At 43.3% G+C, this 25,198-nt stretch overlaps 3 protein-coding genes across 3 annotated transcripts; 1 reads left to right on the forward strand and 2 right to left on the reverse strand.

Moving 5' to 3' along the window:
• The first annotated feature begins 8,683 nt into the window (after positions 1-8,683).
• LOC115178019 (uncharacterized) lies at positions 8,684-9,371 on the forward strand. Its single transcript, XM_029739027.1, has one exon. The coding sequence runs from the start codon at positions 8,699-8,701 to the stop codon at positions 9,338-9,340; it is 642 nt and encodes a 213-aa protein (XP_029594887.1). The 5' UTR covers positions 8,684-8,698; the 3' UTR covers positions 9,341-9,371.
• Positions 9,372-13,238: 3,867 nt separating this feature from the next.
• LOC115178020 (TOG array regulator of axonemal microtubules protein 1) lies at positions 13,239-22,020 on the reverse strand. The gene is made up of 4 exons (XM_029739029.1): positions 21,904-22,020; positions 14,934-15,092; positions 14,044-14,175; positions 13,239-13,710 (listed from the first exon to the last, which is right to left on the reverse strand). The coding sequence occupies exons 1-4, from the start codon at positions 21,960-21,962 to the stop codon at positions 13,701-13,703; spliced, it is 360 nt and encodes a 119-aa protein (XP_029594889.1). The 5' UTR covers positions 21,963-22,020; the 3' UTR covers positions 13,239-13,700.
• Positions 22,021-22,590: 570 nt separating this feature from the next.
• LOC115177995 (uncharacterized) lies at positions 22,591-24,797 on the reverse strand. Its single transcript, XM_029739005.1, has 4 exons — positions 24,462-24,797; positions 23,723-24,274; positions 23,072-23,333; positions 22,591-22,727 (listed from the first exon to the last, which is right to left on the reverse strand). The coding sequence occupies exons 1-4, from the start codon at positions 24,600-24,602 to the stop codon at positions 22,591-22,593; spliced, it is 1,092 nt and encodes a 363-aa protein (XP_029594865.1). The 5' UTR covers positions 24,603-24,797.
• Positions 24,798-25,198: the final 401 nt, after the last annotated feature.

Consider the following 25,198-nt stretch of genomic DNA (forward strand, 5'->3'; position numbering starts at 1 on the left):
GTTTTGCCCTGCGTGGTGTTACAGTGAGACCGTGTATACGAACATCATATTTTCCATTCAAGTGTTTGCATTAATTAAAGTACAAAGAAAACAGGAGTTACTCTTTGCTAACTATTTTGTTGTAATACCAGATTTGAATTGACGCGACCCAACACCTTCCAGACTCACATCAAACATCTCCAATCCAAAATTAAATCTAGAATTGGCTTCCTATTTCGCAACAAAGCATCCTTCACTCATGCTGCCAAACATACCCTCGTAAAACTGACCATCCTACCAAACCTCGACTTCGGCGATGTCATTTACAAAACAGCCTCCAATACCCTACTCAACAAACTGGATGCAGTCTATCACAGTGCCATCCGTTTTGTCACCAAAGCCCCATATACTACCCACCACTGCGACCTGTACACTCTCGTTGGCTGGCCTTCGCTTCATAATCGTCGCCAAACCCACTGGATCCAGGTCATCTACAAGACCCTGCTAGGTAAAGTCCCCCCTTATCTCCGCTCACTGGTCACCATAGCAGCACCCACCTGTAGCACGCGTTCCAGCAGGTATATCTCTGGTCACCCCCAGAGCCAATTCCTCCTTTCTCCCCAGCCAATTCCTCCTTTCTCCTTTCCTCCTTCCTCCCCAGAGCCATCTCTCCTTCCAGTTCTCTGTTGCCAATGACTGGAACGAACTACAAAAATCTCTGAAACTGGAAACACTTATCTCCCTCACTAGCTTTAAGCACCAGCTGTCAGAGCAGCTCACAGATCACTGCACCTGTACATAGCCCATCTATAATTTAGCCCAAACAACTCTCTTCCCCTGCTGTATTTATTTATTTGATTTATTTTGCTCCTTTGCACCCCATTATTTATTTCTACTTTGCACTTTCCTCTACTACAAATCTACCATTCCAGTGTTTTACTTGCTATATTGTATTTACTTTGCCACCATGGCCTTTTTTGCCTTTACCTCCCTTATCTCACCTCATTTGCTCACATTGTATATAGATAGACTTATTTTTCTACTGTATTATTGACGGTATGTTTGTTTTACTCCATGTGTAACTCTGTGTTGTTGTATGTTGTGGAACTGCTTTGCTTTATCTTGGCCAGGTCGCAATTGTAAATGAGAACTTGTTCTCAACTTGCCTACCTGGTTAAATAAAGGTGAAATAAAATAAAATACATTTAAAAATCCTCGCAGTGGCAGACCACGTGTAACAACACCTGCACAGGATCGGTACATGCAAACATCACACCTGCGGGACAGGTACAGGATGGCAACAACAACTGCCCGAGTTACACCAGGAACGCACAATCCCTCCATCAGTGCTCAGACTGTCCGCAATAGGCTGAGAGAGGCTGGACGGAGTGCTTGTAGGCCTGTTGTAAGGCAGGTCCTCACCGGACATCACTGGCAAAAGCGTCGCCTATGGGCACAAACCCACCGTCGCTGGACCAGACAGGACTGCCAAAAAGTGCTCTTCACTGACGAGTCGTGATTTTGTCTCACCAGGGGTGATGGTCGGATTCACGTTTATCGTCGAAGGAATGAACGTTACACCGAGGCCTGTACTCTGAAGCGGGATCGATTTGGAGGTGTTGTCATTGCAGGCAGTCTCAACGCTGTGTATTACAGGGAAGACATCCTCCTCCCTCATATGGTACACTTCCTGCAGGCTCATCCTGACATGACCCTCCAGCATGACAATGCCACCAGCCATACTGCTCGTTCTGTGCATTATTTCCTGCAAGACAGGAATATCAGTGTTCTGCCATGGTCAGCGAAGAGCCCGGATCTCAATCCCATTGAGCACGTCTGGGACCTGTTGGATCGGAGTGTGAGAGCTAGGGCCAATCCCCCCAGAAATGTCCGGGAACTTGCAGGTGCCTTGGTGGAAGAGTGGGGTAACATCTCACAGCAAGAACTGGCAAATCTGGTGCAGTCCATGAGGAGGAGATGCACTGTAGTACTTAATGCAGTTTGTGGCCACACCAGATACTGACTGTAAGTTTTGATTTTGACCCCCCTTTGTTCAGGGACACATTATTCCCTTTCTGTTGGTGACATTTCTGTGGAACTGGTTCAGTTTGTCTCAGCTGTTGAATCTTGTTATGTTCATACAAATATTTACACATGTTAAGTGTAAATAAATGGAGTTGACGTTTCTTTTTTTGCTGAGTTTATATATATATACTGCTCAAAAAAATAAAGGGAACACTTAAACAACACATCCTAGATCTGAATGAAATAAATAATCTTATTAAATACTTTTTTCTTTACATAGTTGAATGTGCTGACAACAAAATCACACCAAAATAATCAATGGAAATCCAATTTATCAACCCATGGAGATCTGGATTTGGAGTCACACTCAAAATTAAAGTGGAAAACCACACTACAGGCTGATCCAACTTTGATGTAATGTCATTAAAACAAGTCAAAATGAGGCTCAGTAGTCTGTGTGGCCTCCACGTGCCTGTATGACCTCCCTACAACGCCTGGGCATGCTCCTGATGAGGTGGCGGATGGTCTCCTGAGGGATCTCCTCCCAGACCTGGACTAAAGCATCCGCCAACTCCTGGACAGTCTGTGGTGCAACGTGGCGTTGGTGGATGGAGCGAGACATGATGTCCCAGATGTGCTCAATTGGATTCAGGTCTGGGGAACGGGTGGGCCAGTCCATAGCATCAATGCCTTCCTCTTGCAGGAACTGCTGACACACTCCAGCCACATGAGGTCTAGCATTGTCTTGCATTAGGAGGAACCCAGGGCCAACCGCACCAGCATATGGTCTCACAAGGGGTCTGAGGATCTCATCTCGGTACCTAATGGCAGTCAGGCTACCTCTGGCGAGCACATGGAGGGCTGTGCGGCCCCCCAAAGAAATGCCACCCCACACCATGACTGACCCACCGCCAAACCGGTCATGCTGGAGGATGTTGCAGGCAGCAGAACATTCTCCACGGCGTCTCTAGACTCTGTCACGTCTGTCACGTGCTCAGTGTGAACCTGCTTTCATCTGTGAAGAGTACAGGGCGCCAGTGGCGAATTTGCCAATCTTGGTGTTCTCTGGCAAATGCCAAACGTCCTGCACGGTGTTGGGCTGTAAGCACAACCCCCACCTGTGGACGTCGGGCCCTCATACCACCCTCATGGAGTCTGTTTCAGACCATTTGAGCAGACACATGCACATTTGTGGCCTGCTGGAGGTCATTTTGCAGGGCTCTGGCAGTGCTTCTCCTGCTCCTCCTTGCACAAAGGAGGTGGTAGCGGTCCTGCTGCTGGGTTGTTGCCCTCCTACGGCCTCCTCCACGTCTCCTGATGTACTGGCCTGTCTCCTGGTAGCGCCTCCATGCTCTGGACACTACGCTGACAGACACAGCAAATCTTCTTGCCACAGCTCGTATTGATGTGCCATCCTGGATGAGCTGCACTACCTGAGCCACTTGTGTGGGTTGTAGACTCAGTCTCATGCTACCACTAGAGTGAAAGCACCGCCAGCATTCAAAAGTGACCAAAACATCAGCCAGGAAGCATAGGAACTGAGAAGTGGTCTGTGGTCCCCACCTGCAGAACCACTCCTTTATTGGGGGTGTCTTGCTAATTGCCTATAATTTCCACCTGTTGTCTATTCCATTTTCACAACAGCATGTGAAATTTATTGTCAATCAGTGTTGCTTTCTAAGTGGACAGTTTGATTTCACAGAAGTGTGATTGACTTGGAGTTACATTGTGTTGTTTAAGTGTTCTCTTTATTTTTTTGAGCAGTGTATATATATACCGTATACAGTTGAAGTCGGAAGTTTACATACACCTTAGCCAAATACATTTAAACTCAGTTTTTCACAATTCCTGAAATTTAATCCTAGTAAAAATTCCCTGTCTTAGGTTAGTTAGGATCACCACTTTATTTTAAGAATGTGAAATGTCAGAATAATAGAAGAGAGATTGATTTATTTCAGCTTGTATTTCTTTCATCACATTCCCAGTGGGTCAGAAGTTCACATATGATTTATTTCAGCTTGTATTTCTTTCATCACATTCCCAGTGGGTCAGAAGTTTACATACAATCAATTAGCATTTGGTAGCATTGCCTTTAAAATGTTTAACTTGGGTCAAACGTTTTGGGTAGCCTTCCAAAAGCTTCCCACGATAAGTTGGCAGAGCTGGTGTAACTGAATCAGGTTTGTAGGCCTTCTTGCACGCACACGCTTTTTCAGTCCTGCCCACACATTTTCTATAGGATTGAGGTCAGGGCTTTGTGATGGCCACTCCAATACCTTGCCTTTGTTGTCCTTAAGCCATTTTGCCACAACTTTGGAAGTATGCTTGGGGTCATTGTCCATTTGGAAGACCCATTTGCGACCAAGCTTTAACTTCCTGACTGATGTTTTGAGATTTTGCTTTAATATATCCACATAATATTCCTCCCTCATGATGCCATCTATTTTGTGAAGTGCACCAGTCCCTCCTGTAGCAAAGCACCCCCACAACATGATGCTGCCACCGCTGTGATTCACGGTTGGGATGGTGTTCTTCGGCTTGCAAGCCTCCCCCTTTTTCCTCCAAACATAATGATGGCCATTATGGCCAAACAGGTCTGATTTTGTTTCATCATACCAGAGGACATTTCTCCAAAAAGTACGATCTTTGTCCCCATGTACAGTTGCAAACCTGAGTCTGTTTTTTTTATGGCGGTTTTGGAGCAGTGGCTTCTTCCTTGCTGAGCGGCCTTTCAGGTTATGTCAATATAGGACTCGTTTTACTGTGGATTTCGATACTTTTGTACCTGTTTCCTCCAGCATCTTCACAAGGTCCTTTGCTGTTGTTCTGGGATTGATTTGCACTTTTCGCGACAAAGTACGTTCATCTCTAGGAGACAGAACACATCTCCTTCCTGAGCGGAATGACGGCTGCGTGGTCCCATGGTGTTTATACTTGCGTTCTATTGTTTGTACAGATGAACGTGGTACCTTCAGGCATTTGGAAGTTGCTCCCAAGGATGAACCAGGCTTGTGGAGGTCTACAATTTTATTTCTGAGGTCTTGGCTGATTTCTTTTGATTTTCCCATGATGTCAAGCAAAGAGGCACTGAGTTTGAAGATAGGCCTTGAAATACATCCACAGGTACACCTCCGTTTGACTCAAATGTTGTCAATTAGCCTATCAGAAGCTTCTAAAGCCATGACATCATTTTCTGGAATTTTCCAACCTGTTTAAAGGCACAGTCAACTTAGTGTATGTAAACTTCTGACCCATTGGAATTGTGATACAGTGAATTATAAGTTAAATAATCTGTCTGTAAACAATTGTTCGAAAAATTACTTGTGTCATGCACAAAGCAGATGTCCTAACCGACTTGCCAAACTATAGTTTGTTAACAAGACATTTGTGCAGTGGTTGAAAAATGGGTTTTAATGACTCCAACCTAAGTGTATGTAAACCTCCGACTTCAACTGTATATACATATTTTGTGCACACATTTGTTTACATCCTCGTTAGTGAGCATTTCTCCTTCGCCAAGATAATCGATCCACCTGACAGCTGTGGCATATCAAGAAGCTGATTAAACACCATGATCCTTACACAGGTGCACCCTGTGCTGGGGACAATAAAAGGCTACTCTAAAATGTGCAGTTTTGTTACACAACACAATGCTACAGATCTTTCAAATTTTGAGGGAGCGGTCAATTCGCCATGCGGCTGCTGGAGTGTCTACCAAAGCTGTTGCCAGAGAATAGAATGTTAATTTCTCTACCATAAACCGCAATACGTCCAATAAGCCTCACAACCGCAGACCACGTGTAACCACGCCAGCCCAGGACCTCCACATCCATTTTCTTCACCAGCGGGATCATCTGAGACCAGCCACCCAGACAGCTGACGAAACTGTGGATTTGCACAATTGAAGAATTTCTGCACAAACTGTCAGAAACCATCTCAGGGAAGCTCATCTGCAAACTCGTCGTCCTCACCATGGTCTTGACCTGACTGCAGTTTGGCGTCGTAACCGACTTCAGTGGGAAAATGCTCACCTTCGATGGCCGCTGGCACGCTGGAGAAGTTTGCTCTTCACGGATGAATCCCTGTTTCAATTGTACCGGGCAGATGGCAGACAGCGAGCAGTTTGGTGATGTCATTGCTGTGGACAGCGAGTTCCCCATTGTGGCGGTGGGGTTATGGTATGGGCAGGCATAAGCTACAGACAACAAACACAATTGCATTTTATCTTTGGCAATTTGAATGCACAGAGATACCGTGACGAGATCCTGAGGCCCATTGTTGTGCCATTCATCCACCGCCATCACCTTATGTTTCAGCATGATAATGCACGGCCCCATGTCATCGGATCTGTACACAATTCCTGGAAGCTGAAAATGTCCCAGTTCTTCCATGGCCTGCATACTAACCAAACATGTTACCCATTGAGCATGTTAGGGATGCTCTGGATTGACATGTACGACAGCGCGTTCCAGTTCCCGGCAATATCCGGCAACTTCACGCAACCAATGAAGGGGCTGGGAAAACATTCCACAGGCCACAATCAACAGCCTGATTAACTCTATGCGAAGGAGATTTGTTGCACTGCATGAGGCAAATGGTGGTCACACCAGATACTGACTGGTGTTCTGATCTATGCCCCTACCTTTTTTAAGGTATCTGTGACCAACAGATGCATATCTGTATTCCCAGTCATGGGAAATCCATAGAATAGGGCATAATACATTTATTTCAATTGACTGATTTGCTCATATGAACTGTATTTCAGTAAAATCTTAAAAATTGTTGCATGTTACATTTATATTTTTGGTCAGTGAATTATATATATTGTATATACACACACATACTCACACATCAATTATGTTTTTATTAGGAAAAGTGACAATAACATTTACTTCCATTGTGTGTTTTTTTTCAAAAATAATTTCCTGTCTCTGTTTTTCTCTTTCCAGCTGAGTATACTTTTGGTTGATGAACCTCAGGTTTGAGGTCAATTCCATTTAAATTCCAGTCAATTCAGGAAGTACCTTGAAATTCCAATTCCAATGAGGAACATGTGTCATTTCAATCTGGTTTAGTTTCTGAATTGACTGGCATTGAAATGGAATTAACCACAACCCATGATGAAAAAAACCCACTAGAGGGCAACATTGCCTGGCATGTCTTGCAATGAGAATGGGGTTAGCGTTACGATATGGAATAGCATGAATACAATAATAAGGGATTCCGTGTACAGCACTTTAAAATGAAAGTGAATGTGATCTCTAAAGCAAACGGGATATTGTTTGAAGAGATTCCATTGGGTATGATGTCCATGGATGTCACGCAAGGAAGCTTTGTTGGGCTGAAAAATCGAAAGTGAAGCTATCAGAGATACACTGTCAAAACATTGGAGGTAGAACGGGTAGGTTAATTACCTGAAAAAGGTAGAAACAATGTAAAAATATTTTTGCAACGTATCCACAGCCAGTCAGTTGCACAACATTGGGATCTATAAGGCATAGATTTGAGTTTTTCTACAGCAGTAACTATACAGTATTGGATTTATTGTTGTTACTATCTAACTTACATGTTAGATATGTTATGTTTTGCTTTCCCTCACAGTCCTGTCAAATTACCACTGTACAGCTGTATTGGTGATCAGGGTTGACTTTAATTCAGTTAGTTCAGTAAAATGAAAAGTCTTCATAATAAATGATGGGAGATTTGAATTAAATTATTCACTGAATTGACCCCAGCCCTGGTGGTGACTATACAAAATACTCTTATAGAGGGAGAAGATGGAGTTTAGTTCAGTCGAAAAGGAAGAGGTTTGTGTTGTTCAATGGCACCTTGTATACATTACGACATCATACTTTGTACTCAATGAGTAGCTGAGAATATCTGTGTTGTAGTTCACGTTTAAATAACATTTCTGATTGAGCCGACATATGCAGCGTGTACCGTGAATGCAGTATCCGCAACTGCGGGAACATTGCCTTTGTCAATCGCCCTATAAAGTGGATCTTCGGCGCTTCAGATTGAATTTAGATTTAGTCAATAATCTTTTGGGAGGGAATAAATCATGGAAACATACTTTGAGTAAATAATAATTTGAGTGGTTAGATTTTAGAAAAGAAAACCTCTCTATATCTATGTCTTCAATATGTTTTTTCATCAATACATTATTGATGTGTGTGTACAACACATATAGCCTAACCCGGTACATATGGAACGCCGTTTGGGTCTTGGCGTGTCAAAAAGATACACGTCAAATAACATTATTTGATGCGTCAAATAAGCTTCTTGACCAATCAGGACCTGAATAATGACTCCATGTCACATAATAATTTAACATGTTCATAAATTGTTTCCGTACTTATTACACATTGATTACACTCTCACTCATATTTCATATGTCACAACGATTCACCGATACGTATGCTATGAGTCATAGATTTTGTCACTGATGATTATGAGGTACAGCCAGAAGAGGATAGGCTCTCTGAGCTGGGTTCCTCTCCACGTTCCTATATGGGAATCTTTCCAAGCCACTGTGCTCTCACTTCTGCTTTGCTTGCACTTTGGGGTCTAGGCTGGGTTACTGTAAAGCACTTTGTGATAACTACTGATGTATAAAGGTCTTTATAAATACATTTGATTGATTGATCTCATCAGTTTACAAATTGGTGTCAACTGTGTGTCCGTTAGCAGAGCCATGCCAGCGAAGTTGGTGCAGTTCACCTGTTGGGAGGTTGTGGTTGAGAAGCAGATTGTCCTGAAACCTGGCCAGGCACCACGGGGCAGACAAGGCTACACCATGTACCATGGCACCCACCGTGACAGCGCTCGAGCCATCATCACAGGGGGGTTCCGGCCCTTGGCGGGGGGCACGTTGGACCCGGGGGTCTACTGCAGTCGGGACATAGCCAAGGCGAAGGGTTACCCCGGTGGGTGCCCCACTGGAGAACATGTGGTATTGCAGCTGAAGGTCCGGGTGGGCCGCGTGAAGAAGATGGATAGGCAGAATGTAGCAATGTGGTGCTCGTGGCAACAGAGCGGATACGATACAGCCTGGCTGCCCTCCACCGTCATTGGGCATGAGGAGGACTGCGTTAAAGATCCAAAGCGGGTGGCGGTGAAAGGCATCGCGCACTGTGGCGACCCGGCCACGAAGCAAGCCCTCAAGAAGCTCATCAGTCAGCAGAGACATGGGGTGGAATCAAGTGGAAGGGTTGTGGGCGGGTGTAAGGAGTGCAAGATGCAGACACCGATTGGCCACTCTCTGGAGGTGTGTTGGGGGTGTGGCGCCACTGTATGCCCTTTTATGGACAAACACGTCTGCAAAAGGAGCAGTTGAAAGTGACAGCTTCAAAATACTGGATACTATACGATGATGACATAATTTGTTAATTCAACAATAAAAAAAGTTTGTGTGAAAATACATTTATATTTGTTGGTTCACTCATTGTCACCCACGATGAAATCAGAGGGTGGATCTGTCTCCGTCCGTTCTTACGTACAATGCTCACGTTAGTTAGTCACACGCGATCTCTCAGACACCACTGGCCCGGTTTTGACTAAACTTGGGTGAAAAGGTTGTGAGTTCAAATCTCATCATGGAAAACTTTAGCATTTTAGCTAATTAGCAACTTTTCATCTACTTGCTACTTTTAAGCTACTTTACAAATACTTAGCATGTTAGCTAACACTTCCCCTAAACATAAACTTAACCCTTTTAGCTAACCCTAATCTTAACCCTTTTAGTTAACCCTAACCTTAACCCTTTTAGTTAACCCTTCCCCTTTAAACCTAACTAGCTAATGCCAACCAGGTAACGTTACCCACCAAGCTAGAATTTGTAGCATATCATACATTTCACAAATTCTTGACATATAATACGTGTACCAAATTTGTAACATATTGTACGTTTTGCAAATTTGTAACATAATACGAATTGTAATATATCATACAAAATGGGTGATGGACAACCAGAAATTAATACATACCATACGAAACGTAACATATCATACTAACTGGAGTGTCTCGGATTTACATACAGAATACATACTGACTTGCCTAGTTAAATAATGGTTAATTAAAAAAACTATAATAATACAAAATGCTCTGAGACCAGGTTGGTCTGCCCCCAGATCAAAATCTAGTAGATGGCCAGCATGCATGCAAAATTTGGTTCTGGGCTCTGAGACTACTGAGCTATACATGGGTTGCACGTTTCGTCACAATTTGTTTTGAACGTTCATTTCAGGACTGCCAGGACGGCCAGCTGAAGATTTGGTCTAAAGTGCATTACTGTGGCTTAAAAACACAATGCAATTTCTAAAGAAGGCAACTTATTAGTAGCAAAACCTTGTGTCTTCATTTTGAGGTCTCCAGATTGACTTTAGTTGCAGTGAAACATTAGCTAGCTAGCTAAGAGATTGAGTGGAGACCAATACATTTTTTCTTACAAACTTTGCTAGCTAATGACAACATTGCCATCTGAAAGAAGCAAACATTATTTTTGTCCCCACCAGTGACTACGCTTTTCCACTTGTGCTCTAACTAGCTACAGTGAGGGAAAAAAGTATTTGATCCCCTGCTGATTTTGTACGTTTGCCCACTGACAAAGAAATCATCAGTCTATAATTTTAATGGTAGGTTTATTTGAACAGTGAGAAACAGAATAACAACAAAAAAATCCAGAAAAACGCATGTCAAAAATGTTATAAATCGATTTGCATTTTAATGAGGGAAATAAGTATTTGACCCCCTCTCAATCAGAAAGATTTCTGGCTCCCAGGTGTCTTTTATACAGGTAACGAGCTGAGATTAGGAGCACATTCTTAAAAGGGAGTGCTCCTAATCTCAGTTTGTTACCTGTATAAAAGACACCTGTCCACAGAAGCAATCAATCAATCATATTCCAAACTCTCCACCATAACCAAGACCAAAGAGCTCTCCAAGGATGTCAGGGACAAGATTGTAGCCCTACACAAGGCTGGAATGGGCTACAAGACCATCGCCAAGCAGCTTGGTGAGAAGGTGACAACAGTTGGAGCGATTATTCGCAAATGGAAGAAACACAAAAGAACTGTCATACTGCCTCGGTCTGGGGCTCCATGCAAGATCTCACCTCGTGGAGTTGCAATGATCATGAGAACGGTGAGGAATCAGCCCAGAACTACACAGGAGGATCTTGTCAATGATCTCAAGGCAGCTGGGACCATAGTCACCAAGAAAACAATTGCTAACACACTAAACGTGAAGGACTGAAATCCAGCAGCGCCCGCAAGGTCCCCCTGTTCAAGAAAGCACATATACATGCCCGTCTGAAGTTTGCCAATGAACATCTGAATGATTCAGAGGACAACTGGGTGAAAGTGTTGTGGTCAGATGAGACCAAATGGAGCTCTTTGGCATCACCTCAACTCGCCGTGTTTGGAGGAATGCTGCCTATGACCCCAAGAACACCATCCCCACCGTCAAACATGGAGGTGGAAACATTATGCTTTGGGGGTGTTTTTCTGCTAAGGTGACTGGACAACTTCACCGCATCAAAGGGACAATGGACGGGGCCATGTACCGTCAAATCTTGGGTGAGATCCTCCATCCCTCAGCCAGTGCATTGAAAATGGGTCGTGGATGGGTATTCCAGGATGACAATGACCCAAAACACACGGCCAAGGCAACAAAGGAGTGGCTCAAGAAGAAACACATTAAGGTCCTGGAGTGGCCTAGCCAGTCTCCAAACCTTAATCCCATAGAAAATCTGTGGAGGGAGCTGAAGGTTCGAGTTGCCAAACGTCAGCCTCGAAACCTTAATGACTTGGAGAAGATCTGCAAAGAGGACTGGGACAAAATCCCTCCTGAGATGTGTGCAAACCTGGTGGCCAACTACAAGAAAGGTCTGACCTCTGTGATTGCCAACAAGGTTTTTGCCACCAAGTACTAAGTCATGTTTTGCAGAGGGGTCAAATACTTATTTCCCTCATTAAAATGCAAATCAGTTTATAAAATGCGTTTATAACAGAACATGGCCAAGATGTTAAAATGTTCATAGATGACCAGCAGGGTCAAATAATAATAATCACAGTGGTTGTCGAGGGTGCAACAGGTCAGCACCTCAGGAGAAAGTGTCAGTTGGCTTTTCATAGCCGATCATTCAGAGTATCTCTACTGCTCCAGCTGTCTCTACAGAGTTGAAAACAGCAAGTCTGGGACAAGGAGCACGTCCGGTGAACAGGTCAGGGTTCCATAACCGCAGGCAGAACAGTTGAAACTGGAGCAGCAGCACAGCCAGGTGGACTGGGGACAGCAAGGAGTCATCAGGCCAGGTAGTCCTGAGGCATGGTCCTAGGGCTCAGGTCCTCCGAGAGAGAGAGAGAAAGAGAGAGAGAGAAAGAGAGAGAAAGAGAGAATTAGAGAGAGCATACTTATATTCACACAGGACACCAGATAAGACAGGAGAAATACTCCAGATATAACAGACTGACCCTAGCTCCCCGACACATAAACTACTGCAGCATAAATACTGGAGGCTGAGACAGGAGAGGTCGGGAGACACTGTGGCCCCATCCGACGATACCCCCGGACAGGGCCAAACAGGCAGGATATAACCCTACCCACTTTGCCAAAGCACAGCCCCCACACCACTAGAGGGATATCTTCAATCACCAACTTATCATCCGGAGACAGGGCCGAGTATAGCCCACAAAGATCTCCGCCACGGCACAACCCAAGGGGGGGCACTAACCCAGACAGGAGGATCACGTCAGTGACTGAACCCACTCAAGTGACGCACCCCTCCTCGAGACGGCATGGAAGAGCACCATTTACTATTACATTTTAGTCATTTAGCAGACACTCTTATCCAGAGCGACTTACAGTAGTGAATGCATACATTTCATGCATTTTTTTTTGCACCAGTAAGCAAATTGATATAAAACATCCCCACTAAATGTTTTTAAATGCTCACGAATTTCTACAAAATGAGCACAAATGTATATTAAACATGGCTACAAATTATGAAACGAGCTCACGAATTGTAAAACGTCCACGTACTGTAATATACATCCGCTCTACTTTTAGTTTTGGATGTTATGATGATATTCCCTGGAGGTCGGGGCCCACAGGGCAGGTGCCCTGCGTGCCCATTCGGTAATCTGGCCCTGATCATGAAATTAAACTACAGGTATTGTTGTTACACATCCTCACACTGTCTTGGAGGATAAAACTGAGACTGTAGCCAGCTTCCATTTTACCTAATTTTATTGTCCAAAGAATGTTCTCATAGTCCAGAAGCATTGGATGAAAATCCACAATGTTGGTGCCATACAGGAGCACTGACCAATCTGCCTCCAAAAGAGGACTGCTGGTTTTGAGGATGGTGTGGAGGTCAGTGGTTGATGATCTGAGCACCCCCTGAGATGGGGAGTATGGTTTCAGTAGACCACTATTGAGCTGGTAGATCAGATAGGAGCTTCGAGGAAAGGTCATTTAGTGCTTTGAATGTGGTTCATATTGCCTTATAGTGAATTCAGGACTTGGACAGGGAGTCGATGCAGCTTAAAGATGCATTTACATGGGGGTTTGGATGACAGTGTCAAATTTCTTAGAATGAGCGAAAATATTGGAGTTTGGGGACTGGAGGGGATAATAGTCAAGTTGGGAAATGTGCAAATATTTAGATACAAACATATAGTCAAGTTGGGGATTATTCAGATATTCCTGTTGAAAAAGAGAAAAGACAGAAAGATAAAATCTTACAGTATATTAAATTCATCCCATTGGGCCAAAACTGGTTGAATAAACGTTGTTTCCACCTCATTTCAACAACAACAAAAAATCTATGTGATGGCGGTGAATCAATGTGGAAAACACAATTGGATTTTTTTCACCCAACTTTTAACCAACATTTTTGGTTAATTTCACATTGGTTGATTTCCCAAATTTAAATCAAAACTAGACATTGAACTGATGTCTGTGCCCAGTGGGATTGGAGTTCTGTAATCATATCAGCTCATTTGTCATACTTCTTCTAATCATCCAGAGAGAATGTACCTTTCTTTGAGGTTAACTTTTGAGATGACCTCCCTCAAGGATTCTCGCTCTTTCCTCTGAGCGAATTTGTCCCACATTTTAGCAAAGTCGCCATTGGTGGCCACGTTTCTCAAGATATTGCGACCATGATGCCTGTGGACAAAGATATTAATATCATCTTAAACGTGCAACATATCAAATAATTTCTCCTGTCTGTGATTAAAAACAGTACTCAAACGATGGCAACCTGAGAAAAAATATCCCATCAAAATAAGACATACATTAGGTCGAATTTGCAAGAGGGTCGAGAGCCGTGCGTCCTGCGAAACACAACCCAGCCAAGCCGTACTACTTCTTGACACAAAGCCCGCTTAACCTGGAAGCCAGCTGCACCAATGTGTCGGAGAAAACACCATACACCTGGCGACCGTGTCAGCGTGCATTGGTCACCACAGGAGGTCGCTAGTTGGCGATGGGAGAAGAACATCCCTGGCGGCCTTTGGCTTCGGCTAAGCTTTTGGCTTTTTAACTTTCAAACCCACATGAGTGCCTGGACTTGGATTTTCCTATGCCATGTAGCACTTATTTGTGTTTATAATTTTTCCTATTTGTTTTCAATTCCTATTCCCCTCCAAGAGAACCTGTGGTTGTTTTGGAATACCTAAAATCCGCAATTCAATCCATGACACCCTTTAGCATAGATGCTGTAGACAGCTGACAATGTGGCTTTTAAAGGCAATTTCAATTTGTATTTGTGGTAAACGCTGCAGATGTCGACTCAAGAGTAAATTACCTTTACAAGCTGCATTGTCGGCGATCTAGTGCTATAGCGAGCCATGGATTGAATCACAGCCTAAATTAAGGCCGGCCATTATGTTTAAGCAAGCTACTTTACAGGAGGAACATCCCACCTGACTTCCTGTGCAGGGTCCACAGCCAGTTTACTGACGGCAATCAAGAAACGGTCAGTGAGGTCTTTCTTCCCCGACAGGAGACGAGCCATCCCCATGACCTCAGCCAGTCTCTCCAGGTGCTGAGCAGTGCAGCTCCTCACCGCAGCGTTACGGTGGCTGAGGAAGGAAAAACAGAGCACATCACTTACATGTCATAGAGATACATGAGTTAGGAGACGAATGATAATGGATTGTATTGATAAAGTCTCATCGATGGATCAAAATGTTCAGTAAGACTTTATATTAAAGTCCCTTAATATACAATTTATAAACTGTTTGTGAAGAGTTCAATTACCATATATTAATCATTATTCCTACATTTGTAAATGTCAATGAGAAATCTATAAATAGTTATTTACACATTTATAAACGCTATTTTAAATGATTTGTTCATGATTTATCAGATAATTAATAAGGTATTTGATCATAGTGCCTTGTATATGATTTCATAATGTTAAATACCTTTCCACTCTCAGTCCAATTCTTGCTAGTCAATGTCAACTCATTGCCTATAAATATACAGATTTATAAATGTATTTATATTCCAGCCCAGGCGCAATTTCGATTTTGGTCACTAGATGGCAGCAGTGTCAGTGCAAAGTCTTAGACTGATCCAATGAACCATTGTATATCTGTTCAAAATGTTGTATCAAGACTGCCCAAATGTGCCTAATTGGTTTATCAATACATTGTGCACTCTTCTCAAACAAATAGATTGATATTCTTTCACTGTAATACCTACTATAAATTGGACAGTGCAGTTAAATGAACAAGAATTTAAGCTTTCTGCCCATATCTGTCCTGGGAAATGTTTTTGTTACTTACAACCTCATGCTAATCACATTTGCCTACATTAGCTCAACCGTCCCGTGGGGGGTCACTGATCCCGTAGAGGTTTAATATCATAATGTTTCTTAAGACCTGCCTAAATGAAAACATGTGAATATTTGTGATGGTGTATACTTCTTGGGGCTATGTGGGACGTTAGCGTGCCCCCCGTGGCGCACCCTATCAACAGCAGGTGCATTTCAAGAGCGGCAAATTTGAAACCAAATAAATGTCAAAATTCTAATTTCTCAAACATACAACTAACTTACAGCCTTTGAAAGATAAACATCTCCTTAATCTAACCACGTTGTCCGATTTCAAAAAGGTTTTACGGGGAAAGCATAAAGTTAGGTTATGTTAGGAGAGTACATTGACAATAGCTGTGTGTAATGTATTGTCGATTCAAAGACAGGCGTCACCAAAACCATAAAATCAGCTAAAATTATGCACTAACCTTTTACAATCTCCATCAGATGACACTCCTAGGACATTATGTTAGACAATGCATGCATTTTTAGTTCTATCAAGTTCATATTTATATCTAAAAACAGCGTTTTACTATGGCGTTGATGTTCAGGAAATCGTTTCCCTCCAATACCGGCAGTCAAGTCATGACAACAAAATAATTAATTAATATTAGAAAACATTGGTAAAATATTATATTGTCATTCAAAGAATTATAGATTTACATCTCTTGAACGCAATGGACTTGCAAGATTTAAAATTAACCTTACTGGGAAATCACACTTTGCAATAATCTGAGCACTGCGCCCAGAAAAATACGCATTGCGATACAGACTAACCGCCATGTTGGAGAGATCTAAAATCGAAAATACTATGTAAATAATCCATTACCTTTGATTCTCTTCATCAGATGTCACTTCCAAAAAATCCCAGGTCCATAACGAATGTAGTTTTGTTCAAAAAAGCTCATCATTTATGTCCAAAAACCTCCGTGTTGTTAGCACATGATCTAAGCCAGCCGGACTTCACTTCGCGAACGGAAAAAATATATTTACGTTCGTTCAAACATGTCAAACGTTGTATCGCATAAATCATTAGGGCCTTTTTTAACCAGAACATGAATAAAATTCAAGGCGGACCATTGGGTTCTCTTTTAAAACGTTTCGGAATGAGAGTACCCACCATCAACTCGCGCGCAAGGTGTCTAATGGGCCATCACAGTTCCAAGGCTCTTATTCGGTCAGATCTCACTGTAGAAGACTCAAAACACTTCGTAAAGGCTGGGGACATCTTGTGGAAGCAATAGGAAGTGCCAAAACATTCCTCACCCCCTTTGTTTTTCAATGGTATAGGCTTAAAGTCAATTCAACACATCAGGTATCCACTTCCTGTCAGAATCTGTCTCAGGGTTTTGCCTGCCAAATGAGTTCTGTTATACTCACAGACACCATTCAAACAGTTTTTGAAACTTTAGGGTGTTTTCTATCCATATATAATAAGTATATGCATATTGTAGTTACTGGGTAGGATTAGTAACCAGATTAAATCGGGTACATTTTTTTATCCAGCCGTGAAAATACTGCCCCCTATACCCTAACAGGTTAAATTGATTGACTTTGTAGTTGGTAGTATTTGATATATAACTATACATTAAAATGTTTATATTTTACGCTATAAAGATACTTAAAATATTTTTATTTTTTTATTTCACCTTTATTTAACCAGGTAGGCAAGTTGAGAACAAGTTCTCATTTACAATTGCGACCTGGCCAAGATAAAGCAAAGCAGTTCGACAACATACAACAACACAGAGTTACACATGGAGTAAAACAACATACAATCAATAATGCAGTAGAAAAAAATAAGACTATATACAATGTGAGCAAATGATGTGAGATAAGGGAGGTAAAGGCAAAAAATGCCATGGTGGCAAAGTAAATAAAGTACAGCAAGAAAAAACACTGGAATGGTAGATTTGTAGTTTGAAGAAAGTTCAAAGTTAAAATATAAATAATATGGTGCAAAGGAGCAAAATAAATAAAATAAATAAATACAGTAGGGGAAGAGGTAGTAGTTTGGGCTAAATTATAGATGGGCTATGTACAGGTGCAGTGATCTGTGAGCTGCTCTGACAGCTGGTGCTTAAAGCTAGTGAGGGAGATAAGTGTTTCCAGTTTCAGAGATTTTTGTAGTTCGTTCCAGTCATTGGCAGCAGAGAACTGGAAGGAGAGACGACCAAAGGAGGAGTTGGCTTTAGGGGTGACCAGAGAGATATACCTGCTGGAGCGCGTGCTACAGGTGGGTGCTGCTATGGTGACCAGTGAGCGGAGATAAGGGGGGACTTTACCTAGCAGGGTCTTGTAGATGACCTGGAGCCAATGTGTTTGGCGACGATTATGAAGCGAAGGCCAGCCAACGAGAGCATACAGGTCGCAGTGGTGGGTAGTATATGGGGCTTTGGTGACAAAACGGATGGCACTGTGATAGACTGCATCCAGCTTGTTGAGTAGGGTATTGGAGGCTGTTTTGTAAATGACATCGCCGAAGTCGAGGATTGGTAGGATGGTCAGTTTTACGAGGGTATGTTTGGCAGCATGAGTGAAGGATGCTTTGTTGCGAAATAGGAAGCCAATTCTAGATTTCACTTTGGATTGGAGATGATTGATGTGAGTCTGGAAGGAGAGTTTACAGTCTAACCAGACACCTAGGTATTTGTAGTTGTCCACAAATTCTAAGTTAGAACCGTCCAGAGAAGTTATGCTGGACGGGCGGGCAGGTGCAGGCAGCGATCGGTTGAAGAGCATGCATTTAGTTTTACTTGTGTTTAGGAGCAGTTGGAGACCACGGAAGGAGAGTTGAATGGCATTGAAGCTCGTCTGGAGGGTTGTTAACACAGTGTCCAAAGAAGGGCCAGAAGTATACAGAATGGTGTCGTCTGCGTAGAGGTGGATCAGAGATTCACCAGCAGCAAGAGCGACATCATTTATGTATACAGAGAAAAGAGTTGGCCCAAGAATTGAACCCTGTGGTACGCCCATAGAGACTGCCAGAGGTCCAGACAGTAGGCCCTCCGATTTGACACACTGAACTCTGTCAGAGAAGTAGTTGGTGAACCAGGCGACGCAATCGTTTGAGAAACCAAGGCTACTGAGTCTGCCGATGAGGATGTGGTGATTAACAGAGTCAAAAGCTTTGGCCAGGTCAATGAATACGGCAGCACAGTATTGTTTCTTATCGATGGCGGTTACGATGTCGTTTAGGACCTTGAGCGTGGCTGAGGTGCACCCATGACCAGCTCTGAAACCAGATTGCATAGCGGAGAGGGTGCGGTGGGATTCGAAATAGTCGGTAATCTATTTGTTGACTTGGCTTTCGAAGACCTTAGAAAGGCAGGGTAGGATGGATATAGGTCTGTAGCAATTTGGGTCAAGAGTGTCACCTCATTTTGAAGAGGGGGATGACAGCAGCTGCTTTCCAATCTATGGGAATCTCAGAAGACACGAAAGAGAGGTTGAACAGGCTAGTAATAGGGGTTGCAATAATTTCGGCAGATAATTTTGCAAGCAAGCATTAGGCAATGAGTTGACATTGACTTGCAAGAATTGGACTGAGAGTGGAAAGGTATTTAACATTATGAAATCATATACAAGGCATTAACAAACATTACAATGCAATACCTTATGCATGATCAGAGAGGGAGAGAGAGAGAGAAGTCATAGCCTGAAAGGCCATGCCCCAAGAGTCGCTGGGGTGGAGAGAGAGAGAGTGTATCTCACTAGCGCAGGTCAGGAACAAAGAAAAAGAGAGAGAAAATGAATCTAAGACTCTTAAAAGCCTCTGAGTTGTTAAAATAAAACAATGTGAGTTGTTAACCAATATGCTACTATAAAAGTGAACTTCCAATCAGATATCAGACCTACAGATGTAAACACAACTGAAACTCTGCTACCCAGAGTGGTAATGAGGGGGTTGGCGAGATAATTGAAATTATAAACCGGGTGGTTCGACCCCTGAATGCTGATTGGCTGAAAGCTGTGACGTATAACCTACCATTTCGTTTAGAAATATTGAAACCAAACCATATTTAAGTAAACAACAGGAAAAGGTGACTGTAAGAAGCACTCATAATTTCAAATAGGCTACATGTCGTATTAAACAGCCTATAAACACTCTAAATAGGTCAGGAGTCAGACATGTAGCCTAATACGAAATGTATTTGTAGTAGAGTTAAAATGGTTATTCCATCAAACTTCAAATTATTAGAATAGTACACAACGCAGAACAGAATAACCAGGTTGAGGGCCAAAGCCCGCGAACAAGAATATTCCAAGTTCAGACAGAAGGGGGGAGTCAGATCGCTTTGATCGCCAGGAACTTTACTTTTGGTGTCCATTTTTAATTGTTGCGCTACTGGTGCTGCCTGTTGATGTTAGGTAGGCAGTTACAGTAGCTGAATGATGTTAACATCTTCGGGTTTTGTTTCATTAAATATATTTTATTTCATCTGGGTGCTTGCGTCACCTACTAACACCCTGGTACTACCCGTAGCTGCCGTTCTCCTCAGTCCGAGAAAACACTGAGAAAGGTGTGTCTTGCAGATTACTCCTTTGTAGAAGTCCATAACGTGAAATAAATAAAACATCCCAAGGTTAATGCTGTAGATATTGTTATAAGGGAATGTGAGACTATAGAAACATGTAACTTTCAGAGTTTTATTGTTGTTATTAATATAGTTTACAGAGTGCTAAAAGTGCTGCTGTTGCTAGCTAGCATGCCTTTCTGTGATGCAGACGGTTAGCTGAGCTGGTGCGGGCGTTGCATTATGGGAGATGTAGTTTGGTCCTCTAAGGTCTGAATGGGATAGAGGCGATTTCACGTTGTAACTTGTTTGTGCTGCAGTGTTTTTTGTAAATTAGTTGTTTTATTTTGGTACTGTCAACACTATGGCGCACGCGCGCAGCCAGTTCGGGTTCCGTGTAAGCTCAGCATTTAAACAACATTTTGATCAGACCTACCACGGTGGTAGGTCTGATCAGTGACAATGACGAGTCAGCCTACAGGGAGGAGGTCAAGCACCTGGCTGCATGGTGCGCTGACAACAACCTGGCCCTCAATGCAAAGAAAACCAAGGAGCTCATAGTGGATTAACAGGAAGTCTAAAAGCCGCAGCCACGCCCCAGTTCTCATTGATGGCACTGAAGTGGAGCGGGTGCCCAGCTTGAAATTCCTGGGTGTCTACATCTCCGATGACCTCTCCTGGACCCGCAACACCTCAACCCTGGTCAAGAAGGCGCAGCAGCGCCTGTACTTTTTGAGGAGGCTGAAGAAGGCCTGCCTGTCTCCCAAGATCCTGGTGAACTTTTACCGCTGCACGGTCGAGAGCAATCTGACTAACTGCGCCACAGTGTGGTTTGGCGGGTGCTCCGTGGCTGACCGGAAGGCCCTGCAACGGGTGGTGAAAACCACCCACCACATCACTGGTGCCCAGCTCCCTGCCATCGGAGACCTCCAGCGCATCAGGGACCCTTCACATCCATGCCACAAACAAAAGGTACTGCCTCTCAGGGACCTTGTTGCACTACTCTCTTTGTCCATTTCACAGTACTACTGGACTCTGACATTGCTTTGCAAAATCTGATTAAGGACATAATTCAGTTGTACATGTACATGTCTACCTCGGTAACCTCATTGCTGCTCTCCCTGCATTTCAGTTGCATGCCTCCTTGCACTTTCAATATGCCTTCATTGCACATTTAGACTTGCCATTTGCCTTCATTGCACATTTATACATCCCACTTAATAACGTACTTAGTTATTTTACTTTTTACTACATTTTTTGCACTCTTTTATTTGCACTTCTGGTCAGATACTAACTGCATTTCGTTGTACTTGTACTTGTTCAATGACAATAAAGTTGAATCTAATCTAATGTGTGGTATACTTAAGCGAGCAGTGACCATTTTGCACCAGAAAGTTCACTACATATCAATGATCTATTGCATTGTCACATCAGGTCCGTTTGGAGAGAATCCTAACTTCCATTCGAGTCAAACTTTCAATGTGAGACAAAGTGAACATTTGTGGAAGTCCGGATCTACCCCTTAGTGAGTGTTAATTGACCCCTCTCCCTCTTTACCTCAGCCCACCGACCAGCAGGGCATTCATGACACGGGTAGGGGTGCAGCTCTGCACCATGTGACCCAGGGCAAAGTTGGCGGCCTGCCGGATGAAGTTGTTGGCCTCGCTGGCTTTGTGCAGCAGCGCACGTGCCGTCCCCTCCACCTCACTGTCCATGGCCCTCTGGAGGTGAACGTACATGTCACCCAGTGTGGCCATGGCAGCACAGGACACTGCAGAGCGCAGGTTCTTCACCTGAATCATAAAAATACGCACAGGACCAACTATTAATGTTGAGCAGTACAACCCACGAACATCAGAAACATGACACAATAATTTGGCTTGTTCTCCAAATGTAGCAGATTTGTGCAGATGAATGAATAGGGCAGTGAATGAATACAGCTACCTCATTTATAATGGCGAGGCAGATATCATGGAGTTTAGGCATCAGTATGTCCATGTGGTTCTGAGCCATCACACGGAGAGAGGTCAAGCCCTCGATCTTCTTCTCCCTGCAAGCCAGTGAAAGAAACGTAAGCAATTTCCACAACATTTTCCAAAAACATTAAAAAGATGTTCATCAATTAGGACTCTGGTCTCTTAATTTCAGAAGTTTCTACGCTCTGTAGCTCAAATCTACATTTCCAAGGACACTACACTGTGCTTCCTTTAGCCTAGCTCCATTGGTCATGTCTACAGTGAATGCTCACCAGTCAACAGAGGCAGAGTGGAGCAGCTTAAAGGTCTTAGTCAGGGCCTGCTCTGGGTTGGACAGGGGCTGCAATCTGGCCTGGTCCTGACCTTTCTTTATTTGGCCCTTTGGCTCACTGGCTGCCTTCTTGTCTATGGGTTGACAGCAGACATCTATCTCTCTGTGAACTGTATGTATGTATTTATGTATTTACTCATTTCCATATCTGTTTGTAGCTTTTAACACTAGAACATCTTAGTTAGTAATATATCATTTTAAATTTAGCACATATTTCTTTGGTGCTCACCCTGCTTCTGCAGGGTCTAATTCGCCTTGAGCAAAGGTTATCTCACTGTGCAACAGGCAAAGCAAGTGTGGAAAAATGTCTTAGCCCTGGGCTAAAGCCATTTGTGTCCCTTCCCTTCCTACTATCAGTCTACCTAGCTTGATCTCCCTGTCTAATTTAAATTAGTGTGAGTACATGAGAGGGACTGACCTGAGCTGGTGTCAGCCTTTTGCAGGCTAAGGAACCTTGTAGGCCGAGGCAGTTTGCTCCTGGGCTTGGTAGGAGGGGGAGCAGGCCTGGGTGGGCTGTCACGCGACTTTACCGGGGTCCCAACATCCAAGTAGTCACGGAGCTCCGCAGGGGTGTTCATATCCACTGAGCTCAGGCTTCCCAAGGAGCTGGTGGCTATTTCCCCCATGGACATGGCCGAGCCCAAACTTCTCCTGCCCATGGCCTTCACCTCATGTACCACCTTTGGCGTAGACCAGAAAAGATTGCTCCCATCATAGAAATGCATATAGAACTAGTATATACATAAACTAATACACAGAGATCCTGTATTCTAGGATCTATTCTATCATGCCGTCAAAGAGAGTATCCTTTCTAACCTGTACCCCCGCACACTGTACCCCCTCAACTAACCTGTACCCCCGCACACTGACTCGGTACCGATGCCCCCTGTATATAGCCTCGTTATTGTTATGTCATTGTGTTACTTTTATTATTATTATTGTTTACATTAGTTTATTTGTTAAATATTTTCCTAACTCTTCTTGAACTGCACTGTTGGTTTCACAGTAAGGTCTACACTTGTGTTTTCACAAATGTTCACATTTACAATAAATTCAAAGTCCATCCTACCTTCCAGGCCTCCTCCTTCAGGTGAGCCTCGATGTCCCTCACCTCCTCCATCAGGTCAATGGGTCCGTTGTTGTCAGCACAGCCCTGGTCCAACTGGACTTTCAGGGCTTTGACTCCCCGCCTGCCCTTCTTCTTCTTGCCCCTCTTGGAGGGAGCTCCAGTGGGAGGGACGGGAACAGGCCGCACGCTACTGCTGCTGAATGACTTATTCACCTGGATTGACTCCAGAGAGTGAGATCCGGGTCGAACTTGGGCTCCGTCCACCCCCACCACGTTCTTCAGTGGGGCCAGAGCTATGTGTTCAAGCCTTCGTGGCAAAGGCCTCGGTGGAGCTTTCGGCTGCGGAATGCACTGAATAGAGGGGACGAAGTGGTGCGCGAAGGTGCTGCCAACCCCGATGAGAGCAGTCCGGACATAATTCTCATGGATAGCACTTATCTTTCTTTGCTTTGCTTCCATGGCCTCTCTCTCAGCTCTCTGCATCTGCAGAAGTCTGGCATCACTGATGAAGCCCCGATGGCCCTCTGGGATTGGGTAGCTCTCCTGATAGCCCTGGATCACAATGGTACAGTATGAAATTAATAGCAGAAGGGAAGTAGTCAAAATAGTTTCTACAGTGTGTCATATAAAGCTTTTAAGCTAAAGACGTTATGGATGTAGGCCTACTGTATGTCTATGAAACCACAAAATAAACACCGTGATATTTTTGATAAACGTTTGAAATACTGATGAGCCTTACAAAACTTGAAAACTTGTCCTGGTCATCCTGTTGGTTTAAAGCCATGTTTTGCTTCCTCAAGTTTTTGATGACGCTCTTCATCTGAGAGTTCTCCTTCTGGAGTTTGTCAAACTCACTTGATTTTCTTCCTCGATAAGCCATTGATGATAAATATTAACACTATCAAAATAAGAACTTAACCTATCTCTGTGAGAGATCTATCATGAAAAGAGTGGAAATGATATTTTACTTGTCAGATGGAACCAGCAATGATATCATGGCAAGGATTCCGTTACATTGTGATGTCATAATGGGGTCTGTTGACAGCACTGAGCACATGGTGAACATCCATGAAAGCTTTTTGATTCCCATATAAAATCATAAACATGTGATGAATTTGTAAATACTATATATATATAAACTAAGCAAAAAAGGAAACATCCATTTTTTAGGACCCTGTCTTTCAAAGATAATTTGTAAAAATCCATGTAACTTCACAGATCTTCATTGTGAAGGGTTTAAACACTGTTTCCCATGCTTGTTCAATGAACCATAAACAATTATTGAACATGCACCTGTGGAACAGTCATTAAGACACTAACAGCTTACAGACGGTAGGCAATTAAGGTCACAGTTATGAAAACTTAGGACACTAAACAGGCCTTTCTACTGACTCTGAAAAACACCAAAAGAAAGATGCTCATGGTCCTTGCTCATCTGCGTGAATGTGTCTTAGGCATGCTGCATGGAGGCATGAG

This window comes from Salmo trutta, chromosome 38 (assembly GCF_901001165.1).
Source record: "Salmo trutta chromosome 38, fSalTru1.1, whole genome shotgun sequence".
NCBI lineage: Eukaryota > Metazoa > Chordata > Actinopteri > Salmoniformes > Salmonidae > Salmo > Salmo trutta.